Raw genomic sequence first — 26,704 nt, forward strand, 5'->3', positions numbered from 1 at the left:
GGAGTGTGAATGTGACCAGTTGCAAGCCGCATTTTATTGCATTTTTGTTGTTGTCTTTAAATTTCCTTCTCCATCCCAGACTCGCACGGAATCAGAGTTCATCCTATGTTTGCATCACTTATCTTAACATTTATCTCCATTTTAACTGCATTTTAAACTTCTGTTGTGTGTCTGTTTGTGTGTGCTGCTGCCGTCAACAGGATAAAAAGAACCGTAATAAAGAGACATCGCAGCACAATGGCTTCTTTCTGGTAAATATGTTTGACTACATCATTTTCAATAACTCAGACTAACAGTAACTGATTGTCATGCTTGCTGATTCAGCTTTTATGTCAAGGCTGGCCTGTCTGCTTGTCTGGACAATCGAATCGCTGAATTGCTATAAGTTCTTGCTGCAGCAGAAGCGTGAGACATGTTCAATATAGTGCAGAGCCAGAGATTCACTTCAGATAAACTGAGCTCTCTCTTCAGCTCTGTTCAAGAGCTTTTATTTAAGAATGAATCATTTGTTGTATTTTATTAAGCTGCAGAACTCATTTATGCTTTCAAAGTTCACTGATGCACAAAGAAAAAAAAGTTATAATAATGCATAAATGTATGAATCTCACAAAACTCTTACACATTAAATAATATATTTTGCATTAAGAAAATTAAGAAATTTTGTAGCACCATAAGATTTTTTAAACACACCTCCTTACTGTAATGCAAATCTCTGTTGTTGTAATATATATATATATATATATATATAATATATATATATATATTAATACATCATGTTAGTATCTGTAATTTTATTTAAATCAGCATAAAAGTGGGATAACTTTACGCTGATTTTAATATGTGAGAATGTGATGAAAAGAAAACATTTGGATGCATTACAGTGCAAAAAAATTCGTTATTTTCCTGAAAACAATTAGAAAAATTTTAGTGGTTCTAAAAATAGACTCCATTTCTTTCATGAAAATATTTTTTATATTTTTATATATATTTGGTTATTTTAAATTTAATATTTTGAGTGTATACATATACACAATTTGTTGCTGCATGAAAATAATAATAAATTAAATTCCATTTTCTCTATGACAGATTTTTTTCTTTTCTTTTCTTTTCTTTTTTTCTTTTTTGGGATGAGAGCCTCGATTTTCTGCAGTATGAAAATAATGCAAAAATGCAAGAGAGAGAAAGAAATGTTAATGGCCCTAAAATCAGACTCCATTTTCTTTATGAAAATATGTTATACAATTTTATTTAGTTATATACAGTAGTTAATTATAATGTTTTAAATATAAGATTTTATGTATTTTTTCTTTTGATTTTGGAGTGAAATATGACCTGGACATGTTTCTGTGAGATTCACCTAAATATTACTTAGTTCTTGGTGTATATTTTTACATTTTGTCTTACTGAGCAAATAAATGTCACATCATCACATGCACCATCATACTTGTTATGATAGTCATCATAAAAAAAGTGAAAGTGACGTGACATACAGCCAAGTATGGTGACCCATACTCAGAACTCGTGCTCTGTCGTGGTTTTGCCGGCCCGAGACTCGAACCCACAACCTTAGGGTTAGGAGTCAAACTTGGACTTCCCCATAACGCCTGGTGTCTGATTCTCATATAACATATGCTCAGTAAAATTGCTTTTCTCATGCTGACAAGAGGTTTGTTGTCATCCTGGTGGTGTGAGAAGGTATAATATTCTCCCACAGAGAACAATAAAGCACACAGCATGTAATGTTTTAAACAGAACCTCAGCAGCAATGCATGCTGGGAGATCACACCGATATGACGTCTATCTGATGTCTATCAAGTGAACCCTGTGGAGGACCACACTCTGTTTGATTATGCTTATTCAATAATGTCAATGATGTTTTTAAATTAAGCAAAGAACCATTTGGCATCATGAGTTGAGTGTATCTGAGGTTAACAAGTGAGGTATTGACTTGTCCTCATGGTAAAGGATTTATGGTGCTACGGTTAAATAATTCAGTCATGAAGAAGTCAAGAATGAGTCAAAGAATCACCCAGGATAATTCACATAAACAACTCAGCTCTCACGAAACAGCTAGTCATGTCAAGTCAATCAATAACCAGGATCTTCTTCTACCTGTAGAGTTCTGGAAAACACAGTTCGTTGCTTTTGGAAATAGTTCCATCACTTCTTGTTTTTCATTATTTGTTTGTAAAAACTGTTGGCATGCTGTTACTGAAAAATGTACTCACCCTCAGGTCAACCAATATGTGGATTCGTTTTGTTTCTTCATCGAAGAAATGTAGCATTACATCACTTGCTCACCAATGGATCCTCTGAAGTGAATGGGTGCCGTCAGAATGAGAGTCCAAAACAGCTGATAAAAACATCACAATAATCCACAAGTAATCCACACCACTCCAGTCCATTAATTAATGTCTTTGGAAGCGAAAAGCTGCATGTTTGTAAGAAACAAATCCATTATTAAGGCATTTTTACTTCAAACTGTTAATTCTGGCCAAAATACGAATCCATAATAACGCTCCCTAGAAAAGTCCATCTCCTGCTGTCCTCTCATATCAAAATCCACCAACATATTTGTTCAGAAATGTTTTGGTTTTGGCTTGTGAACTGTGCTTCATCTGTGCATATTTCTCTTTCTGATTCGGACAAGGCAACTTTTTCCACTCAAGAAAGTAATGTTATGGATAGAGGACTCGGTTGATCATGGATTTGTTACATACAAACACGCAACTTTTTCGCTTCACAAGATTAATTGATGGATTGAAGTTGTGTGGATTACTAATTCCTTCAAGTGATAACATTAAGTGTTTGTTTTTGGTTAGTGGATCATTTTGATGATTAATGTAATTCTCTACACCAGTGATTCCTCTCATTGGACATATGTGTAATATGTGTGAACATACATCCACTGAAAATCATCAAAACACCAGCTGAACATACTGACACTTCAAACATGATGAAGAAAATTTGCCGTTAATGAAGAGAAAAGATCCTGCAGCATTTGACACCTGCAGATCCAGATACTTTATTTTCTGTTATCTAATGAAACAGCAGCTAAAAATGTTTGTTCTGTAATGACAATAATGTTTTGATATCAAACAGGAGAGCATTTTAGTGACCTGAAAGACTAATTTCCTATTCAAGGACAAATACGTTTTCTAGAAACAGAACAACCAAAGATAATTGCAGTGGTTCTGTAAATATCACAGTCATTACAATAATAAACTCACTTTGAAAAACTGGCAGATCTCTGCAGAATTTTCTGAATAAACTAGATCAGAAAATGTCATTCATTCATTTTCTTTCCAAGATAACTATTAGGGCTGGGTGGTGTTGTGTTTGGAGTCTGATGGATTCTGGCAAATACTCCATCTCCTGCTGATGCCCTTGAGTCAGACGTTGCAGTGGTTGTTCAAGCCTGACATAATCTTCACCTGAAAGGCCCCTGTAGACCGTGAGCTCCTGTTTTGCAATGTTCAAACAAACCTTCTCTGCTCTTTCTCTCCTTCTCTACAGAATGACTACAGGAAGCTGTCTATGCAGTGTAAAGACTTTGTGGTTGGCGTTTTGGATCTGTGCAGGGACACGGAGGAGGTGGAGGCCATCTTGAATGGAGATATATCCACCGAGCTCGAGGAAGGCCGGCATCATCGCTCCCTGCTCAGTCGAGTCAAACTGGCCATTAAATACGAGGTTAAGAAGGCAAGTGTCCATCTAATGATGCCAGTGCAGGGATTACACTGCACTTTTAAGGATGTTTAGATGTTTTATTTTAGTTTTTTTAGTTTTGTTTTGTTTTTATACAGAAAAACAAGAAAATTATGATTATTAATTTGTTGTATTTACACTACTTGTCAAAACTTTGGGATAATTAATTTATTTTTATGTTTTTGAAAGAAGCCTCACCAAGGCATTTATTTGATTAAAAATACAGTAATACTGTAAAATATTATTAGATTTTATAATGACTGAAAAAAAAAAAAATTACACAATGATTTACTCACCCTCAAGCCATTCTAGGTGTATATGACTTTCTTCTTTCAGATGAATACAGTCGGAGTTATATTAAAAAATATCCTGGCTCTTCCAAGCTTTATAATGGCAGTGAATGGGTGGTAATATTCAGTAGTCCAATAGAAGTCCAATAAACAGCATCCATCCATCATAAAAAATTGTCTCCAGGAGGTTAAAAAAGGACTTCTGGCGCGAATTGATGCATTTGTATAAGAAAATTGTTTGTAATGTTAAAATAAGCCATAATATGATTGATAATAATAGGTTAATAATTAATAATAGGTGTAGAACCACATCTCTCGAGAACCAAGTTTTGTTTACAGGAGCAAAGGAAGCAAAGTTTCCTTTGTTTAGCAAAGGAAAACCAGTCTCATCTTGGCTTATATTGAAATATTCCAACATTTTTCTTTAAAAATCCTTATTTTGTACCTCTAAGTTGTGAACGGTGTTTAGTTTGGCTCTCCTCTGTGCTTCCACATTAGACACTTCCCACCGGAGCTCACAACGCCACTCTCTAGTGAACACGAATATGACAGTTAGTGGAAGCTGGCTATTACGGTTTATACATTTTAAAATATGGATATGAAATGTATGAAAATATGAAAAATAACCCACATCCACTGCCATTATAAAGCTTGGAAAAGACAGGACATTTTTGAATATAACTCTATTTGTCTGAAAGAAGAAAGTCATATAGACCTAGGATGGCTTGATGCAAATCATGGGTTAATTTTCATTTTTGGGTGAACTATCCCTTCAATACTTTTATTCAGCCATTAGATTGATCAAAAGCAACAGTAAAGACATTGTTAAAATAAATGCTGAATATATACTATTTCAAATAAATGTGTTCTTTTAAACTTTCTATTCATCAAAAAATCCTGAAAAAAAATGTATCCTGACGTATAAATGGATGAATCTCATGCTTTCATACTAACAACACAGCTGACCACAGTATGCATCGCTGGAGTTATAGCTGGAGCTGTAGTTATAAAATGACCTTGTGATTAGAGTTTATGAAAAGCTTAACTGCTAAAACATTATTTAGGATTGCAGAGGATTGGCGTTTGTTAAAGCTGGTTAGATTTACGTTGACAGATATTTGGGTGAAGGATGCCTTGGATTTTCACTGAGAATGGAATGACAAGAAACAGAGAGAAGCAGATAAAGAGGACCGCAATTAATCACATGTATTTTATTGTGAAAGTGTGAATAATCCTTTATGGCAACTTAGTATAGTTTAATCACCAGACACACACATCGTCCACTTCTCTCAAACACACAAACACACTGTCAGGGATGCAGTCCGACGAAGCGTTAATCAGGCTAACAGCTCGAGCGTCACGCAGCCACCCTGACATAAAGTGTAATTTAAAGATGAGATTTCAAGAGCCCTAAACGCTCCCAGGAGGACGTGGAGTGTGAGGCTCTGGGTTGTGTTAGGAAATGAGTTTAGAGTCAACCGTCCACATTATGAGGATTAATTCAACAGTCACTGTGTGCTTTTCCATGCCTGAGAAGTGCAGCCTGTTAGATTAAAAGTCATGCGGTGGGCAATGTTTATTTTCAGTGTTGTGAATGGCTCTGCTGGCTGGTTGTATTGTCACAAGAAATATTTGTTTGGTTCAAGCGTATTGCAGTCATTACATTCTTGAAAAGCAAACCACAGTAGGCCTGTTGCAGTTTTTACATAAATTATGTGCAATAACTATGAGCATTCTTGCACATTTCACATTTTGCTCCTTTTATTCTCATTCAGTTTTTTTTTTTTCTTTCTGGCGTGCTTGGTTATTAAAACGATGGTGTGAACCAAAAAGATAAATATTTCAATATTTATTATATTTGTTTGCAAAAGCCTAAAAAGAAATCATGCATTTTATTAGCTTCAAATGCATTTGAAACAGTTTTTTTATATACTGTATATATATTGAGGGTCAAATATAATGAAAAATATAAAGTTACATAAATGTTAGGACACAACATTCTGAGTGTTATATTAGGATAAAATGTCATCTTATTATTTAACATCACAATAATTTGTTCTAGCACGTATTGTCTTGCATCCAATCAGACAGCATCACACTAAATGCTGGCACTCTGTCTAACTGAGCCTAAATAGTTGAAATCCCCAGAGAAGCATCACAGACATTAATGTAATTCACTAAACTGTGCCTGTCTTCTCCACGATCATCATGAGTGCAGGATCTGCGGCCCGCGGCAACCCTTTCTCTCCTGTCATTAGTAAAGAGCTGCCCTAGAGCTACAGCGAGAACCATCTGATCCTCTGCGTGTAAATGAGTGTGGCCTGCAGGAACAAACCGGCTCATTACAACACAACTATCAGCATCAAACACGTCTTTCACTCTCTTGTAGAGAAAGCTGATGCTTGCTAAAGTCTAAATGTCTGAGACTGTGCTGCAGAAGTGCTGAAGTTTGGACTCTCTCCGCCCCGCCACAGCTACCATGACACACACAAGGAAAGAAGATTTATGAAAGCAAAAAGGAATAATAAATCTCATAGGTGAATGGATATTAAAGCCTTAGCAGAGCTTAAAGGAGGGATGAGTCATAACTAGAGACCAACAGAACACCTTAGCAACCACTTAAACACCCATAGCAACCATCAAAAACACTCTAATAACCATATTAAATTAATAAAATATGAAAGCTAAACATATATAATCATTTTAAATAGTATTATACAAATATTTGAATAGAGATAATTTAGATATAATATTCAAATATTATATAATAAATTAAATAATATTTTAATGGTAGTAATACATTTAATAATATGTAAAAAAAAATTATTTGTATTATTACTTTTTTTTATTAAAATAAGGAGAGGCTTGTGATTTTTATTTAGAAGCAGCCATCTAGCAACCAAACATGACACCCTAGCAACCACCCAAATGACTATAACAACCAACCAAAACACCCTAGCAACCATATGTAAACTGAAGAATATTTAAAAATATTATTATATATAATATTCAAATATAGAAATATTAGCTGTAAAATTCACACATTATAGAAATAATAACTGATTAAAATAATATAATGCATATTTAGTATATATACAGTATATATAAATCTAATTTATTGTTTATAAAATGTTTTTATTTAAAAATATTACAAAATATTATTACATAATATACAAATGTAGATATAGAGGTAATATTCAAACATTACATAAATAATAATTTATTAAAATAATACATATTTGTTGTGTTTTAATAATTTTTAACTGCTATTATTAAATTTACATAAAAAAATAAAATAATCAATATTGAATTTATATTTCATGTTATATTTTATATAATCACTCTTATTACTTTAAACATTGTATCAGCTCATGTGTTTTAACTGCTACTGCTGCTGTTTCCTGAATAAGGTCACAGCAAGGTCGTGTAGCATGGTTTTGATTTTGGTAGATGGTCTGAGATCATTCACTGTCTCCTGCTATGCATGAGATTCATTGGTTTTGTCGAGAGCAGCTGCTGGAGTTTTGGTTTTTTCTGCTGATGAGTAAATGTTACTTGGTGTGAATCCAAACAGAGGTGACGGACCCCTTAAAAAGGTTCCTGAGGTGTCTTCCCTCTCAGGTTACACGCATGAGCTTTCTCAACAGCCTGGTAATGCTAACTAACTCACAATGCAATCATGACTCAAAATGTCCCAGAGAAGCCCTTTACGTCATGAGGAACAGCTTCTCTCTCTCTCAACATTTCTCTCATGCGGTGCACATCACTTTTGTCCAGTCACTTAATTTCTCTCCTTATTTAGACAGAAGAAAATTTTCAACTGCACAACCTCATAAACTAACTACTGTCTAAGATTATTCGTGCATATATATTACAGTATTTTTTTTATGTCTTCAAAAATGTTTCTAAAACATTGACATGTCCACTTTTCTTCTTGTGATTACAACATTATTTAAAGTTTACAAAAACGTTTCTTGAGTGCAAATAAAAGGACGTTCCAAGAATGTTGATCTTAGAGTATTTTCTGTCAACATTATAAGAATGTACATTAAATATTAATAAAGCAGTAGCGAACCATGACTTTTGAACCTTGGTCCTCTCCCCCTAGCCTAGCTTGCAGAGTCTAAGGGGCTGTTTCCATGACAACTATCACTATTCGCTTCCGGGAAGGGGAGGAAAACACACATAAAACAGTCCAAGGGTGTGACATTACTCCCTCACTCCCAGAATGCACGTTCCGTTACAATTCCACTGGGGGGGGGAGGGAGGGTGTGCAGACAGAGTCTAGGGCGGTGATGAAGGATGGAGGAGCCAGGGAGGAGACAGGAGGGGCTTGGGGCAGGAGGAGCCAAGCAGGAGGGCACAGCTGTGGCCGGAGGGACGAGGGAGCCCAATGGAGCTAGTGGACTGCAGGACACAATGGAGAGGAGGGAGCTAGGAGCAATAGTGTAGACGACGGGTCAATGGGCTGGAGGCGGAGTCAAGGGATACTCCAGCCATGGCAATGCTGGAGGATGGCAGTCCCTCGGAGCTCTCACCGTGCTGATAGTGGGCTGAGGGCGAGCAGAGGGGCTGCCTGATGACAGGAGAGGAGGAGGCAGGAGCAGGTGGAAGGACGAGCATTTGTGAGCTTTCCCGGTTTTCAGGGCTGAACTCAGGAACGGGAGCCCACTCTGGGCTGGACGTGGCAACAAGGGTGACAAAGGGCTCAGAGGAAGAAGGGAGGAGAGGGAGCAGGTCAGCCTCCCAGTCTATCAGATCCTCCTCCGCTGTCCCTATACTGAGGGCCATAGATAGCTCACCCTCAGCCATGTTGCAGTGGGCGGAGCCCCTCTCCACATTCTCACTGGCCACTGAATTTTCCATCGTGGCGGGCGTAGTTGCCGGCTCACACACCTTGACTGATGTCATCAACAGCTCTGGCTCCATGGCGATCCTTAGCTGTGTTGCTCCATTTGGCGATGACTCGTTGGTCACGGTGGGCTCCGGCTCTCCATCAGCGGTGGGCTCACAGTAAAACAACTAAGTGACAGACACTTCATTACAAACAATTATTACAAACGCTATTTGTGGCTTTTATTGTGATGTGAATAATAGCTAGTTTATCAGCGTATTTAATTTTTTTTTCTCTATAGAGATCCCACAGCGGCAGGGACTTCTCTCTCTTTCTCTCTCTCTCTCTCTCTCTCTCTCTCGCTCTCTCTATAATTGTGGTCTGTTATTCATAGCTGTTCTCTCATCCTGAGTTCACATTCTTTCATATAATTATGTGGATGTATTTTCAAGTAAATTTTTCTGAGCCTCATAATTTATGGCAGTTAGGGGTTTATAGGAGAGCCGTGAAATTAACACCTGTTATTCTCTCAGGACTCAAATTAATTAACCTACTACCTTAATAGAGAACGGCAGGCACGCAGAAGGTGGCATTTGTGTGTACGTGGCCCACAAAAAGACGTGTTGGATTCTCTGACACTGGCATTGAAAGGAGAGGGTTTTCGTGAACTTTGGTTGAAAAACTTCTTATTAACCCTCTTACAGGTAAAAATGTTTCTTATGTCTTTTTTTGTAAGGTTTTTCTTTTTTTTTTTAAATGTCTGTAGTTTTTATTAGTTGAAGTACATCAAGTTAAACTAATTAGAGAAATTAGTGAGAAATTATTCCTTGGCAACTAGTTGAAATACAATATGGGGGAGAGTTTTTATTATTTTTATTTCAAATAATGTTACTGTTGTAAGGTTTTTTTGGAGAAAGTAGGACATATCATAAGTGAATTTAACTATTTATATATATTTGTGAACAAACCAGAGGGGGGATGTTTTGAAATTTCTTCCCCCACCCCCCTTCTGCGTTCTGTTTCTTAATACACTTTGGTGTCAGTTTATTATATGCAATATTTGCATTAGGTCACAGTAGAGTGAGTTTTGAGCAAAAACATTGTGTATTCGTCTCATACTGTCACTCGCACGCTGACTTTCTGAAAAGCCCTGTATGGATTGAGGCACGAGAACCAGGATCACGAAAGCGGGAGCGCTGACAGTTGTACTTCTGATTTTATTGTTGTTTGTATTGTCATGTTGCAGTATTTTACTTGCTGACGTTCTAAGAAATAGCTTATTTTTGGTATTTTATCTGCTCTGTTTGTGGTTGATGGAGTAGCATCACCAGGAGAATATTTTTAATAAAAAATGCAGTAGAGGCAGGGATGCATAGACCAGAAGGGAGAAAATCCCCCCACCCCCTACAAATCGCACCCTATATATATATATATATATATATATATATAGTTACATGTGCGCTGGGATGTCTCATGGTTTGTTGCCATGGTGACGTCTTGAACAAACTTAGCAAGATGCCATTGTCGCACCCAAAGTTATATTATTAAACAAGGCCATATTCCTGTGTTTATGGACATACCAGACATTATTTGAAGTGTTAAACAGCGATTTTCAAGTAGTTTGAACAATTTCAAAAGGTACACCGTACTTAAAGGGTCCACAATTGTTACCTTAAAGGTACATAATGCCCACTTTTGAAAAAGTACTGCCACAGTAACAGCTTTTTTTTTTTTTGTTTTGTATGTTTTTTTTTTTTTTTTCTGAGAGTGTAGAGGAGAAAAATCCCTTATGCTCACCAAGGCTGCATTTATTTGATCAAAAATAATATTATTACAATTAAAAATTAATGATTTCAATTTGGATATTTTTTAAATATATTTTTTTCCACTGATGCAAAGCTTAATTTTCAGCATCATTACTCCAGTCTTCAGTGTCATATGATTCTTCAGAAATAATTTTAATATGCTGATTTGCTGCACAAGAAACATTTCTGATTATTATCAATGTTGAAAACTATTATATGTTTTATTTTATTTTTTTATTTTTTTTCAGGATACATTTGTGAAAAGACAATTCAAAAGAAAAGCATTTATTCAAAATGGATATTTTTTTGTAACATTATATTTATCATATGGCTTTATTGTCACTTGATCAATTTAATGTGGCGTTGCTGAATGGAATTATAATGAATACAGCCTTTATTTGAAGTCTTTTTATATAATAATTAATTTTAAGTGTATTTTTTTATATGCATTGCTCATGCCTTGTAATGCACCTTATAATGCATTGTTTGAGCTCATGAATAATTGTAAACACAGATAGTACATTATAATGCTTATCTATTCATTGCCACAAAAGTATAATTTCTCAAAACACAAACAACCAATTTCAGATGTAACAAGGAATCTACAAATAGTATAATGCATTTTAACTTTAGTTCTAATTATAAATATATAATACCTTACAATGTACATTATTAATAAATATTCATTATATATACAGGCTTCAAGTAAAGTGCTAACAAAATACTCACTGATCTCAAATGAATTAAACCATGAATCTGTCTCTGTTTCTTCAGTTTGTGGCTCATCCAAACTGTCAGCAGCAGTTGCTGAAGATCTGGTATGAGAATCTGTCTGGTCTTCGGGAGCAAACCACAGCAGTCAAGTGTCTGGTGGTTTTGGTGGTGGCGCTGGGACTCCCTCTGCTAGCTGTGGGGTATTGGTTTGCCCCGTGCAGTAGGTGCAGTAAAAATGATCAAAAAATATGCATGGGTCCTACAGTACCGGTTTAGACACACCTGTTTTTTTTTATTAATATAGTTTATTTTAGGAATATTTTCTTTAGATATGTGAACCTTGTGAAGTCACTTTTGTTGCTGTGATGGTCATTATAGTTAACTGAAAATAAAACTGTTTAACAAACAAATTTTGGCACTTGAAATAAAATAAACATTAACTGGAAAAACAGAAGTTAATAAGTTTAAGTTAGTTATTTAGTACATCAGGTTAAACTACAAATGAAAAAGAGAACTATTTCCTTGACTTTTTTTTTTTTTTTAATGGTTTTAGTTTTTAGTTAGCTATAATAACCCTGGTAATTCGGTGACACATTTGCAATTTATAAATTACAAAAAGTCTTTTTTTCTGTCCAGTAAAATTTTTCACATTTTTTGTTACTTGAAGTAAAATGAACATTAACTGAAGAAAGAAAAAAAAAAAAAAAAAATATATATATATATATATATATATATATATATATATATATACTTTATATTCAGCTATATTTGCCAAGGCAATATAAAGACATATATAAAGACATATTTCATATTAACCCTAACCCTAATGAGTCTGTGCTTGTTATTCAACATATTTGTTATTCAACATATTTGACCCTTTCCATGTTTTTTTTTTCTTTTTTTTTGCTTGGTAAAATACTACGCAGTCCTTTTATGAAGTTTGTTGCTCATGCGGCCTCCTTTATCATCTTCCTGTGTCTGCTGGTGTTCAATGCATCCGATCGGTTTGAAGGCATCACCACCCTTCCCAACGTCACCGTCACTGACTACCCGCTCCAGATCTTCAGAGTCAAGACCACACAATTCACCTGGACAGAAATACTAATCATGATCTGGGTAGCAGGTAATGCACTAACATTTGTAATCAGTATTATTTAATTCATATGATCTCAGTACTACATGATCCCTTTGTACAACTAGCATTTAGACCAAAAGAGATTTGCTATAGATATTTGATGAAAATGTAATCTCATTACTGTCAAGGAGAAGAAACTGAGAGATTGAAGAGATCTCATTTGTGGTTGTTCTTTCATGTATAAAATTGCCAGAGTTAGTAGTGCGGGACATTTATTCAAGAGACTAAAAATGTTTCTTCCCTGCACTGTCAGAAATAGAGTTCCTCACGTCAGGACCAAAGCAGAATGATCAATGAACCTGTCAATTGTTTCGACCTGATGAGACCGATAGAGAGTTTGAGTGGATTAGAGCCAATGTTCTCTGCACTGACTGGAAAGTGTTTTCTTAAAAACTCATTTCTTAAACATTAATTTCCATTTTTTCAGTGCTGGGTTGTAACTTTCTGAAAGTAGTGATGTTTGTAACAGTTTTCAGTAGCATTACAGTAGTTTTTCCATTAACAAAATGCTGTTCCCAGCCAGTAGTGTGCTAAACGTTACTATACAGTATATACCACTAATTTTTGTCACAGTGTAATGTACAAAAAAAAACTGTTTACTAAAATTGTGCAGTATATTACAATTTAAAGTAACTGTTCTCTATTTGGATATAATTTAAAATGTAATTTATTTCTGTGATGCAAAGCTGTATTTTCAGCATCATTACTCCAGTCTTCAGTGTCACATGATTCTTTCAGAAATCATTCTAATATTCTGATTTGCTGCTCAAGAAATTATCTTATTATCAATGTTGAAAGCACTTGTGATGCTTTGTTTATTTAGTTAGTTAGTTGTTTTTGGAAACAGTGATATCTGAACTAGTTTGTAGCTTATCTCTGAGGACGTTTCAAGGCACTCACTTGAAAAAAAAAGAAAAAAAAAAACACACAAAACAAGCAAACAATCACCGTTCAGCATATTCTTCTTGATTCATTTAAAATAAAATAAGGCATGTTCATTCATCACCGTCGCATTGAGAAATGCTCTAGTAATGAAAGGCTTTTTGCAGGCAATGCATCACTGAGAGGGTGAACCGCAGATTTTATTAGGTTTAGAGCATTTTCCCATTCTTTTTGTGGTTCAGAGATTTCACCCTCGCTGCGTGCACCTCATTACATTTGGTGTAAGAAAATGTTTCGCTGTTTCAACCAGGGCAAGATGCTGGGGAAACGCATTAGATGATGATGATACATGTTGCATGCCATATGATGTTTACATCTGTTATTTTTCATTTTAAGAGGTGATTAATAGTTTTTATTTTGTTTTTGTTTTTTGTATTATTTTCATCTTCTAGGATTGAAATTGAATTGAACATTGAGTCAGCATCACCAAATATGATGTGCTATTGCTGCAATGTCTCTTAATAATTCATGACACCATGTGACTTTTTTGTGTGTTTGCTTGCATGGTGCAAAAATCCAAAAGTGTTTCTTGGCTTCCATCTGGATAGTGACAGATTGATGGGTTTTCAGTCAGTGACAAAACCTTTGAAATATCACAGTGTAAAAGCCATCCTAACTGTGCTTGTGTTAACCGATCAAACCTGCTCTGACTCTGGAAGTGACCATGCGTGAAGTCCATTAGTAGTGTGACTTTTTAAGCTTTGAGTCATGTGGTGTGCGCTAAGCTTATAATTACTATTTTTTGCATTTGATTTCCACTAAGCTTATGGATATTTTTTTTTTTAGCTTAAGAAACATTTTTTGATGTACACATTTTTTTAAAACCTGTATTTATTTAATTTTTTTACAAGTCTATTCATTTAAACACTGTTTATAATTGATGAGGTGATGTGTAACATAATAAAGGGTGTGTACATTCAGCATGTTTGCTCATACTGTGTTTTCAGAATGTTCATTCATAGTGCGTTTTTAGAATGTTTGTTCACAGTGCATCCAAAATGTTCATTCATAGGGTGTTTGGAATGTTTATTTCAAGTGTGCAATCATGTGTTCAAAAAAATTGTTTATAGAATGTTTTTGAGCATTCATTGACCGTGTTTTCATAATGTTTGTTAAAAGTGTGTTTTTAGATTGTTTGTTCATACAGTGTGTTCAGAAAGTTAATTCAAACTGTATGTTCAGAATGTGTATCCAGAAAGTGATTACAGTGCTTATACAAGTGTAACATTGGGGGATTGTGTGTGGGAAGGTTCAGTATATTGTCGTGATGGTTGAGTGCTCAGCATGACTCTTCCGAACCTGAACCCCTGACCTTCTCCCTTCAACACAACCTCCTGTTACTGTTCTCATTGATTCGTATGGCTTCTGCTTTTAGTCTTTAGCATTTAGTCTTTTATTGGTAGTTTTGGAGATGAAAATTTCCTTTCCATCCCAGCATGCTTTCAGTGTGAGATTGAATTGAGTCAAGTATTTTTTTTATTACTTGGATTTCCTTTGGCATCTTTCTAACTTAAAATTAAAAATATAATTCAAATGTAGCTCACCATTTTAACAGCATTCGCTGAGGCCCATCATAATTTTCCTATCAGACTGTGTTCTCCTCAGGCTCCCTTTTTTATTTTATTCTCTGGGTCTCGCTCTTTTGTCCTTATATATATCTCATATGAAAACACAGTTCAGTTTTTTATCTATAGAATAGAATTTGTAACATTTTTAGGTAACATTGTATAGGTATTTAGTAAATAAATTATACATTTACATACTGAAATTGCAAAGTTCATTTAATCAATATGCCTATGTAGAATTATTTCTTAAAAATAAGAAATAAGCTTATTTCTGTTTTCAACCACAATACATACAATACTGGTATAAGCTCCTGCTGTGTTGACCATCAGAACGCCTCTGTTTTCTGCAGGAATGATGTGGTCGGAGTGTAAGGAGCTCTGGACGGAGGGTCCGAGGGAATATGTCATGCAGCTCTGGAATGTGCTGGATTTCGGGATGCTGTCCATCTTCATTGCAGCATTCACCGCCCGTTTTTTCGCCTTCCTGCAGGCCATGAAAGCCCAGAAGTATGTGGATGAGAAGATCCATGCTCCAGACCTCTCACTGGTCACGCTGCCGCCGGACATCAAATATTTCACATACGGTGAGAGAGAATCTGAGCACTGCTCTGTTTCAAAGAGAATCTGAGAGGACATGATTTTAAAATATATTTTTTTTCTTTTGAACAATAAATAAATAAACAGAATATATATAAATTTTACATGAATTTTGGTAGTTTTATGATTTTATGATTTAAAACATGGTTAAATGTAATGATTTTTATTACATGTAAGGATTTGCCGATTGGTGTGCACACCATAGTAATTTTTAATATTTTTGTCACTTGAAACAAAACAAATGGTAACTGAAATCAAATATTTAAAAACTTAGGTAGAATTTAAATTTAAATTTAGTTAAATGTGATGCAGTAAAATAACTAAACCAAAATAAACTAAAACTAATAAAACTAATAAATAGACATAAAAGACATTTATAAAAAACTATGTAGACATAGGGGAGAGCGGGGCACAAAGTAACACTTTTTGATTTCTCAGTTTGTGTACAACCACATGGGGTTCAGAATATATATATTTTTTATTCACAGTAATTTTACACTTGTGTAGTATAAATATGTTGCTTTGTTTCATAATTATAGTGTATATGTTTTTCTTTATTTATCATCAAAAAATGGAAGTGAAATGTGACAACATGCCCCGTAGGTGGGGTACATTGTAACATCTGAGGGGCACGTTGTAACATGACCATAAGACAGCTTAAAATGTTATCTGATCGAATGAAAAAAATATAAATGACAAACTAAAATATTTTGTTAATAAAACAAATTATTATTATTATTATTATTTTTTTCAAATAAAATAATTGCGTTTTTTAAGAATTAAAAATAATCTGATTTTAGAGTTTGACAATGAACACATTGCAACCAATGCTTGGGACGACCCAGATAAAAGAGCAATAATGCTTTACATGTCTTGAAATAATCATTTCAAAATATTAAACATTGACTGTCAGTCTTTATTCACCTGTTTCTCGTTGTTAAGTAAATAATGTAAATTACATTGCTAATGTCATAGAATAGCACATTGTAACGCAGTGTTACAACGTGCCCCATCTGCACAAATGGTATTTAAAACTGGTTAGTGTCTTCTGCTAAAGCATTAAAAAACGATCTGAACTGATAAATAACAGATTGGAGATTAGAATAATAGCAGATTTGTTTTATTTTAAATGAATAAAAAAAAACTGAGATGAAAAATTTACTTAAACAAGAATTTTAATTTTACTATGGTAAAATAAATGTTCATCTATATCTTCAAAATATTTTTGAATTTTGGCACACATTTTTTTCTATATAATGTTGATATGGTAACTAATAAATACTGTGAACTTTGTTATGCTAGCATGTGTGGAAATATTCAAACCACGGGTGTTACAACTAACCCCGCGTTACCTTATGCTCTGTGCTCCCCTACTTAAAAAAAATAAATAAATTTATAAAAAAAAACACCTACACACACAAACCCCAACAATAGTACTAAAAATGTAAATAAAATTACAGTAAAAACAGAAATTATAAAAATAAAATCTAATTCAAAATATTATCAAAAATGATAATGGTACATCAGTGATACTAAAATAACACTGGACATCTGCGGATAAACGCTAGTTTAGCTAATATAAAGTCATTCAGAGGCAGCTAGCTACCTAATACTTCCTTTCTACATGTGTAATTTCCTTTTCTTTTAGCGAGAGATAAGTGGCTTCCATCGGATCCTCAGCTGATCTCGGAGGGTCTGTACGCCATCGCTGTGGTTCTGAGCTTCTCTCGCATCGCCTACATCCTGCCGGCCAACGAGAGCTTCGGCCCGCTGCAGATCTCACTGGGACGAACAGTGAAGGACATCTTCAAGTTCATGGTCCTCTTCATCATGGTCTTCCTCGCGTTCATGATTGGCATGTTCATCCTCTACTCCTACTACCTGGGGGCAAAGGTTAACCCTGCCTTCACCACGTGAGTGACATGCACGCACTGCAACTTATATTGAGGAAAATATAAAAATATGTATAATCAGGGACATGCATAAATACATATTTTCAAATGCACAAGTTGAGTCTACCAAGGGACGTGCAGAAAGTTCCTCAGGGGCAGGGGCTCAAATGTAAAATGGGGGATATATATACACTACCAATCAAAAGTTTTGCCCTGTAGGTGGCACTTGGGCTTTATTAACAGTTTCAAGAGTTTCATGAAATAGTAGAAGGTATATCGATATTTACTATTGAATTACTGTTGAATACAAGTTAATTGAACACTACTTACCATTAATGATACTTTTGGTGCTGCAAGGTTTTGTGCAGTGCTTTGTAGTCAGTTAGCATCCATTTTCTCAGCTATGCAGTTTGATTTATAAAAAGACACAAACCGCAGATCCAGATTGCTCCTCAAAGTTCATCTGTCCAATTTTCAACCAATTAATGAATAAGAACGGAAAATTACTGCTCCACTTCACATTGTCCAATTAATTTTGAACTTCTTGTGGCAGATCATGATTGGTTGGTGTATTATACATGACCAACAGGCATTGATGAATTATGTAAAAATCTAAAATATTGGCTATAATATATGGATTTTTAATTAAATCAACACACTAGCTTTGATTATTAATGAAAAAAGGTTATTTTTTCCTTGTTTTGAACCATAGGCACTCACTGAAAGAACCATATACGGCTCGAGAGCCTAAGTTTGTGGAATATCATTCAGTCAAACAAAACACACGCAACACATTATGGCCACACCTCAGACTGACAGATATGTAAAAATAAACAGGAATTTTCTGACTTTTGAGAGTTTCATTACTGTTTTGTACACAATTTCATTTTAATTATAATTCATATGCATTTTTTGATTAATTTTGAAAAAAGGCAGGTGTTTGAGCAGTCAAAGCCAAAAAAATAATACCTACACACACTGTGTGTGTGTATATATATATATATATATATATATATATATATATATATATATATATATATATATATATATATATATTTATTTATATTTGATTATTTTTTAATTTTCTTTTTTAATTTTTTATACTAAAAAAAATAATAACAAAAATTATTATTGATAAAACAACAATAAAAAACAATCAAGATAAACTAACTAGTAAACCTCCGAAAATGACAAGTCCGCTGTTGCAATGACCATCCTGACCAACTTAACACATTTCTATATACTTTATAGCAATTAATTTTACAAAAAAAAAATAATAATAATAATTTTGTTCCGATAATGTCCAAAAATACTGCCCATCAATTAATACACTGCAAACTTATCCATAAGGCTTATTATAACGGAGGGAGGCGTGACAACAAAGTTGGGATCCACGTGCAGGCTTTATTCCAAAGAGCATAGTCAGAACAGGCAGGGTCAAACACCAGCAAATACATCTAGGGCAAAGACAAAAGAGTAATCCACAACTCAGGTGAAGGTCAGGGCAGGCAGCAAATAATAATAAATAAGGAGACAGTCCAGGGAACAAAACACAAAGGCGAGGAAACAGGGAAACTAACTCAGAAACTAAGAAACATGGAAGAGCTAAACAATATTCAATCACCAGTGAAAAGAGACCGTGTGTGTGTGCTATTCTTATAGTCTTACTAATATGAGGCAGTTGTGAACTGGTAATGAGAGTGATGAGTCCTGGGCAAAGGATTGTGGGAAATGAAGTCCTGGGTGAATGATAAAAGTCAGGGATGGAGTGCCCTCTGGTGGAGCTCATGGACACTCCAGTGTGATCGTGACACATTTGCTACTCCTATGTTACGTAAAATGAAATGCCTGCCTACCCCTTTTTGTACATTCTGTAATTTTAATATGTGGGGACCTATATGCACATGTTTCATGAGTGTCAATTAATTGACAAATTTTGGGACAAGGTTTTCCAAGTCTAGTCTGAGTTATTCGATATGGTTATCTCTAAACATCCCAGTCTCTACTTATTAAATGATGATGCTCATGAATGATCTTGATGATCTTGATCTCATTATTAACCAACATAGGATCCTCCACACTGCTCTAACTGCTGCCTAAAAGATTGTTTTTAAGATTTGGCATGAACCTACATTTCCAGCAGTTAAAGTCCATTCTTGCCTTATTAGTTCTCAGAGCTGATCACAAATTGTGGACTTCTGCTTGTCCAGTCGCCTTTTGAGGACTGACCTGTGGCATTGAGATCCAGGAAGTTGAAATGAAAATTTCAGTGTAATGATCTTCAAGCCACTTCTTTATCACTCTCGCTTTGTGACATGGTGCTCCATCATGCTGAAAAATGCACGGATATCTTCATTAGATTGCTCATGGATCATTGGAAGAAGTTGCTCTTGCAGGACGTATTGATACCATTATTTATTCATGTCAGTGTTTTTGGGCAGAATTATGAGAGAGCCCACTCCCTTGGTTGAAAAGCAACCCCACACATGGATGGTCTCAGAATGCTTTACTGTTGGCACGAGACATGAACAATCGATTTTCAATGAAAAATAAAGCTTTTATCCGTTATTTAAAATGCATCTGATCACTCTACACAATAATCTAGAAGCAATGTGAATGAACACCGCAACAGCTTAAGCAACAAACTTTGCAAAACACAAAATTTATTTTACTGCCAAAACTTTTGGCCATGACTGTACATGTGCAAGATGGTCATAAATATACCACATGCAACTGCTCAACTCAAAGTAGGGCTCTGTTGTCTGTCAGGCAGAGATACTGTAGTGGAAGTGTCAGTCCTGTGAAATGAACTCTTGGTGTCCCAGCATCAAATGTGAGGCTGTCAAGTGCCGGAGCTCATTTCACACTAGAGTACCTCCAACATGATAAGGTTTGTTTCATAGCAAGTCAGAGGTTATGAAACAAGTCCTACAAGTCAATGTGTGTGTGTGTGTGTGTGTGTGTGTGTGTGTGTGTGTGTGTGTGTGTGTGTGTGTGTGTGTGTGTGTGTGTGTGTGTGTGTGTGTGTGTGTATACTGTATATGCTCACAGTAGACTCCTGAGATACAAGTCTGGAGTTGTTTACTCAATCCTATCATTCTTACGTCCGTGTGAGTGGAAGATGTTCATTTTAACAGCTGATCTCCAAAGATGTAAAGAAGACTTTCATTGCAGTCATTCTCCTTTCATCTGATTGTCTAGAGCAGTGTATTTCAATCCTGGTCCTGGGGACACACCACTCTGCACATTTTGTATGTCTCTTATCTGACACACTCAGACATTTTAGGGGCCTCTTTCAATAAGAAGGTTCAACCAACTCTTGAGTTGAAACTTGAGCTCTGAGTTAACTTACCCTGAGATGGGAAACTCTTTGGGGTTCAGAATGGCAGAATTTAGTTATTTCAATCAACTCACCATGATTCACCATGACAACAACACCGACAAAAAGTCATCCGCATACCTCAGAGTCAATAAATAACTTTAATTCTTAATCACTGGTATAATATCAAAGGTAAAAACTGGCAGAACAGTAAGTTATTGAACTAATATTACTTTTCATGGGATCCTACAGGCAAAAGAAAGGCAACTAAACATGAAGTATAAAAACATAATTCAATCAGGTAAAGCTTACGCATAAAAGGTTCATGAGTGTAGGCTACATGACCTTTACTAGCATTTGACAGATTAAATTAATATCATTCAGTGTCTATTTCAGTGCGCAGCAGCTTTTTCCACAGTCTAATGTTCTTTTCACATAATTAAATGTTCTCGAATCCAACCTGTTACATTTCTTAATTAGAGCAATGAAATTAACATTGACTTCTACTCAGCCAACAGCAAGAAGGCTCGCAAAATAATGAAGAACAGATGAAGAGGATGGCCACAATACCAAATAATAGAAGAATATTAAAACCCAACAGGAATACAAATAACTGTTGCTTTTGTATTTGTAGGAAATAAATATAAACCAAATAAATATATCACTCTTCCATCTGGCATCCTTCCATTTCATACAGTAATCAGCTTCATTTTCAATGGGTTTTGTGCTCAGAAAACAGCACAAAAAATTATTATTTGTTATAATGGGTTTTATTATAACCCTAAAATAAAATAGAAATATTTAATTTGCACACACAGACACACACACACACACACACACACACACACACATATATATATATATATATCGACAAAGGACATACATAAGACAATAACTAAAACAAAAATGTAAAATGGGTTACGGACATTTCACATTGGCCTTAAAGACTCTATTCCCTTTTGTCTGTCTTCACAGGGTTGAGGAAAGCTTTAAAACTCTCTTTTGGTCCATATTCGGGCTGTCTGAGGTGTCTTCTGTGGTGTTGAAATATGATCATAAATTTATCGAAAACATTGGCTACGTGCTGTTTGGGATCTATAATGTTACCATGGTGGTGGTTCTGCTCAACATGCTTATTGCCATGATAAACAGCTCATACCAGGAAATAGAGGTGAGTGATTTTCCAATGCAGTATCTATGCTGCGTCCCAGTTTGCCTACTTATACTATGCCCTTAAAGTATGTACTCTTTTGGTGAAGAAAAAGTACCCACTTTTGAGTGTGTAGTAGAAGAGTAGGCAAGCTTTGGGACATACTATCATAATCATAAAACTGCGTGTTTAACAGTCCACTCTATCGCACACATCCTGTCCCTGTAAAATGGCTTGTCAATCATCTTCTCACACAATCAGACACACAATCAGAGGGTCTATTGGAACATTTTATAATACCTGGCAGCCTTTTTTAACTTTTGTTAAAGAAATGGAAGCACACAACATGGCAATGTAAAAGAAAGCAAACTTGTATTATATATCTTTACTTAATGCTTTTTATGTTTTCTTTATGGATGTTTGATTATATATATTGTCTTTAGGTCTGGTGTTTGGGGAAGGGGGGTTAGTTATTTGTGTTTTTCTAGTCTGTATAATGTGAAAACAAATAAAAAAACAAAAACTGTCCAAAACAGTTCTATTTAGAAAGACTGATGACTGATGAAAGAAGATGAACATCTGCATGGTATTCCGTAAAGTATTAACAGACGGTAGTGAGTTACAACGATTCAGTATAGTTTTATAGAAGAGTTATTTGGTGTAGACCCCGTCCTTAGTCCTAATCATGGGGATGCAGATTCGGTGGATCCTGCCTGAAGATGAAGGCAGGGGCGGAACCTACCCCTACGGATGGTCAGCGTCGTAGACTGCAAAAAATGAAAGAATTCAGTGTTTATATGCTCCAGGTGTCAAGCAGTGATTGGCCAGACCTATTAATATGAATGAATGACTTGTCATTAGAGTCTTTCCAACAAAACTTGCGCTTAGAGCTTAATTTCTAATCGAATATGTCAGTGGATTTTGATGTGAGAGACAACAGGGGATGGACATTTTCTCTGGAGGAAGAGTTAATATAGATAATGTACTCATATTTTGTACTCATCTACATCTTTGAAATTTGGGTAAACTATTCCTTTAAAGTGTTCTTTTGCAAAAATAGGTCCAGAATCAGATCAGACTTGTCCTCTGTGTTTCCAATAGTCCCCTGGGAGAAAATGATGTCTGAAGCTTTTAATGCTGCTGTTAAAATGACTGTAATCATTCAGAAGGACTCTTAGAGCCTTTGAGGACCACAGACGGGGTTTCGACTCTCGCTGAGCAATTATTCTTGTGCAAATGGCCCATACTTCACATTTCTGGAGAGGAGGCATTTAGCATCTATCGCTGACCGAAAATATAATTCTTATACAACACTAAACCTCAGCTTAACCCTTGCCATGCTGTGCTGAAAATCTTTTACTAAATTCAGTTTTCCCAGTCAAAAATGACTGGAATTTTAAAATTACTCATTATGCTATATTATCAAACTTATTTATAGGCCAGTCATTTTTGACCGGGAACACCACAAGTGTAACAAGGTGGAGAAAAATCCCAGAACAAAATTGATACGTTTTTTGGTCCAATGTGATAACATTAAATAGCAATTTCTGAAAAAAGAATATTGTCTTTGGGTCAAAATTACCATAACACAACATAAGGGTTAACCCTTATTCCTAGTCATATCAAAGCCTCAGCCTCTTATGGTATGATGATTTCTAATAGCTCTATACAGGATCTAACAGTCTGTTTCTCGCAGGATGATGCAGATGTGGAATGGAAGTTCGCTCGGTCTAAACTTTGGCTCTCGTATTTTGACAATGGCAAGACTCTCCCGCCTCCATTCAGCATCATCCCCAGTCCGAAGTCCTTCTATCTGTGTATCAAGAGACTGATCAACCTGCTCCGGTGTCGCCGGCACCGCCTGAAAAAAGACGTGGAGCTGGGCATGGACAACTCGAAGTCCATGGTATGTGTCTGCTGTTGTTTATTGTTTGTATGTACTGATTTGTGTCAGGGTTGCACAAAATACTGAATTTAAGGCATTTTTTTAGTTTATGAATGTGAACTTTAATTGAATTGGCCAAAATACACAGAAAGTTGAATTGGAATTTAAATGGAGTGACAAAAAGTGGAATGTTTTGATTTGGAATTCAATGTAAATTCAACACAACAGAGCAATATACAAGTACTAAGCTCTCTCTCTCTCTCTCTCTCTCTCTCTCTCTCTCTCTCTCTCTCTCTCTCTCTCTCTCTCTCTCTAATCTCTATCTCTATATATATATATATATATATATATGTGTGTGTGTGTGTTGGTGTGTATGTGTGTGTGTGTGTGTGTGTGTGTGTGTGTGTGTGTGTGTGTGTGTGTGTGTGTGTGTGTTAAATGTGTGTGTGTGTATTTAATCCCAGTCAATCCCTATTTGGCAGATTTTTTTTAAAATGGATTTATAAAACATTTTCTTAATACAATTATAGAATTTCTTATAGTTTTTACATTTTAATCCTCAAATAGTTGATATGTATACAATTAATTTATGAGTCTAATTACAAACACATTATATAATATACAATGATACATTTAAAAATACAAAATGTTTGTCTAAAAATTCTTTCTTTTTTATAGCTGCCATTTTAAATATGATTATCAATATGAACTAATGATTTTGGAAATAGCCTATAAGTTGTGTATAATAACATATTTTGTATTTAAGGTGTCAAACTGAAAAATGAAATTACTGACAAATCGACTTCTATGATTTATATGTATGAATTATATAATAAACTTCATTTTTATTCTGTTTTAATTCCACTTTTTAAAATTTTAATTATAATTCTGCATTCTTGAATTGCTATTGCAATTCAAATTCATGGTTTGATTTTTATTTAAAAGACATTTTCAATTCATTCCAGAGCCTCAGTGTGCATGTGTGTGTGTGAGAGAGAGAGAGAGTGAGTGTGTGTGTGTGAGAGAGAGAGAGAAAGAGAGAGAGAGCGTTTTAATGATGTTTGATATCTTTGATATTTGTGTTACATATTTCTGAAATTTGTATTAAAATTTTATAGGCATTAAGTTCCTGTTTTTGCATCCGCCCTGCTCTCGGTGTGATAATTCACTCAACACCATTAATTTTCTGCCTCCATTATCAGAAAGACTGTTCTTTTTTCCAGTAAAAGTAAGCCCTTTATCTATCTGTCCAATAAAGACCATATAATACCTCCCTATGTCATTTACTTATCGACATTTCCCAAGACAAACCGCTTTTTAGTGTTTCCACAAAAAAAGTCCTTATTTAGCCTGCAGAGAGAATCAATGCTGTTTGAGTGTGGAATAGAGGGGAGCGAACTCTGATGAAGAGGTGAGAGATGATCATTGCTTTCTCGGGGTAAATGTCACTTCATCTCCTGTGTGAGCGGGAGCACATGTCCACAAAAGCACGAGAGTAACTGCATTATTGTGATTCATCTGTGGCAGAGGCCTCAGTCTAATTCACTCTGATCAGGCCAGCGTCTCCCGTGGGCTGCGTAATTGAAAAACTGACAAAAATATGTGTAGAGATAGAGCCCCATCTACAAGACACAGAAGAGAGGGGCTCATCTGGTGGTTGCCTGCATGGCTGCTGTTTTAAGATGTTGAGTCATCACGTGAGCATCAGGGAACATTCACTCATGCACAGAGACACTGAAGCTGTTATGAGTTCACTTATAATCACAACAGATTGTAGTTTGTGTTTTTCCAACTTCCACAGGCTGTTGTTTGAGCCTGTCTTTACAGTAAGAACTGTTGAACTGCACTTTAGTTTACACAAGGTACTGTATTAATATGAAGGAATTTTCATATTAATTTCTTTATATAGATTTTTTTTTACAGGTGCTTAACATGTATTTTGAATTTTGAACTTCATTGCGTTGTTTTATTGTTAACGGAAATGTGTGTTAACTGGATAATTTACTAGCAGAGAATTATCAGTGCATTTTTTTTTTTTTAGTATTTACAGTATGTACTATTATAGTATATAGTATATATTTTTTCACTGTTTTTCATATAGTGATATTATATATATGTGTTTGGTGTGTGTGTTTGGTGTGTGTGTGTGTGTGTTTGGTGTGTGTGTGTGTGTGTGTGTGTGTGTGTGTGTGTGTGTGTGTGTGTGTGTGTGTACTTTTTTCAGTTTAATTTAGTTTTAGTAATTTCATTATATGCTTTTGACATTTTTGTTCATTGTTGTTGTTTTTTTAATATTCCTTTATAGCTTTATTGTAGAATACTATAATATTCTGTATAGCATTTAAATATTTCTTTATATTTCTGTTTTAGTTTTAGTTTTTAGAAATTAAGCTTAAATTAAAATCAATTTTCCTTTCTTTATATTTCTGTTTTAGTTTTAGTTTTTAGATTATTTTATTTCATTTTTATTTCAATTACTGAAAACAATTTGTCATGGTTTTAGTTAACACTAACAACAATGCTGAAAAAGTCTTCAGTGATTTCAGTGGTTTGTTACGCCCTCTGGTGGCCAAAAGTTATAGATAATTTTATTTTACATTTAATTGTTTCTGAAATTTTATCCATTTCTGAATGTGTACTTACACACTTAAAACTGCAGTTAGATACATGTGAAGCAAGCACTGTTTACGTCATTAGTGCCTTTATTCAACTGTTTTTCGTAATTTTTGTTTATTATTTTATTATTAATTGTTAACTTTATTTGAATTATTACTTAGTTGGAAAAATAAGACTACATATATTTGCTTCTTTAATTTATATTAAATTTAAATTTAAATATTTAATATTACTAGAGAATGGGTGGATAGA

General features: G+C 34.9%; 2 protein-coding genes across 3 annotated transcripts in view; one reads left to right on the plus strand and one right to left on the minus strand.

The window, feature by feature from the left end:
• The window catches only part of LOC122133921 (SH2 domain-containing protein 4A-like), a 956,524-nt gene that overhangs the window by 160,997 nt on the left and 768,823 nt on the right, over positions 1-26,704 (minus strand). The window lies entirely within an intron of this gene.
• Positions 1-26,704, plus strand: part of LOC109074019 (short transient receptor potential channel 3-like) — a 34,678-nt gene that overhangs the window by 6,479 nt on the left and 1,495 nt on the right. The window contains exons 3-10 of one of the 2 annotated variants that reach the window (XM_042770683.1): positions 201-251; positions 3,517-3,702; positions 11,412-11,575; positions 12,257-12,474; positions 15,344-15,577; positions 17,239-17,503; positions 21,777-21,972; positions 23,648-23,857. In XM_042770683.1, coding sequence (XP_042626617.1) covers positions 201-251; positions 3,517-3,702; positions 11,412-11,575; positions 12,257-12,474; positions 15,344-15,577; positions 17,239-17,503; positions 21,777-21,972; positions 23,648-23,857 — 1,524 coding nt within the window. The remainder of the gene's footprint in view (positions 1-200; positions 252-3,516; positions 3,703-11,411; positions 11,576-12,256; positions 12,475-15,343; positions 15,578-17,238; positions 17,504-21,776; positions 21,973-23,647; positions 23,858-26,704) is intronic. The other variant, XM_042770684.1, reaches the window with a different exon arrangement.

The sequence above is a fragment of the Cyprinus carpio genome, chromosome A14 (assembly GCF_018340385.1).
Source record: "Cyprinus carpio isolate SPL01 chromosome A14, ASM1834038v1, whole genome shotgun sequence".
Lineage (NCBI taxonomy): Eukaryota > Metazoa > Chordata > Actinopteri > Cypriniformes > Cyprinidae > Cyprinus > Cyprinus carpio.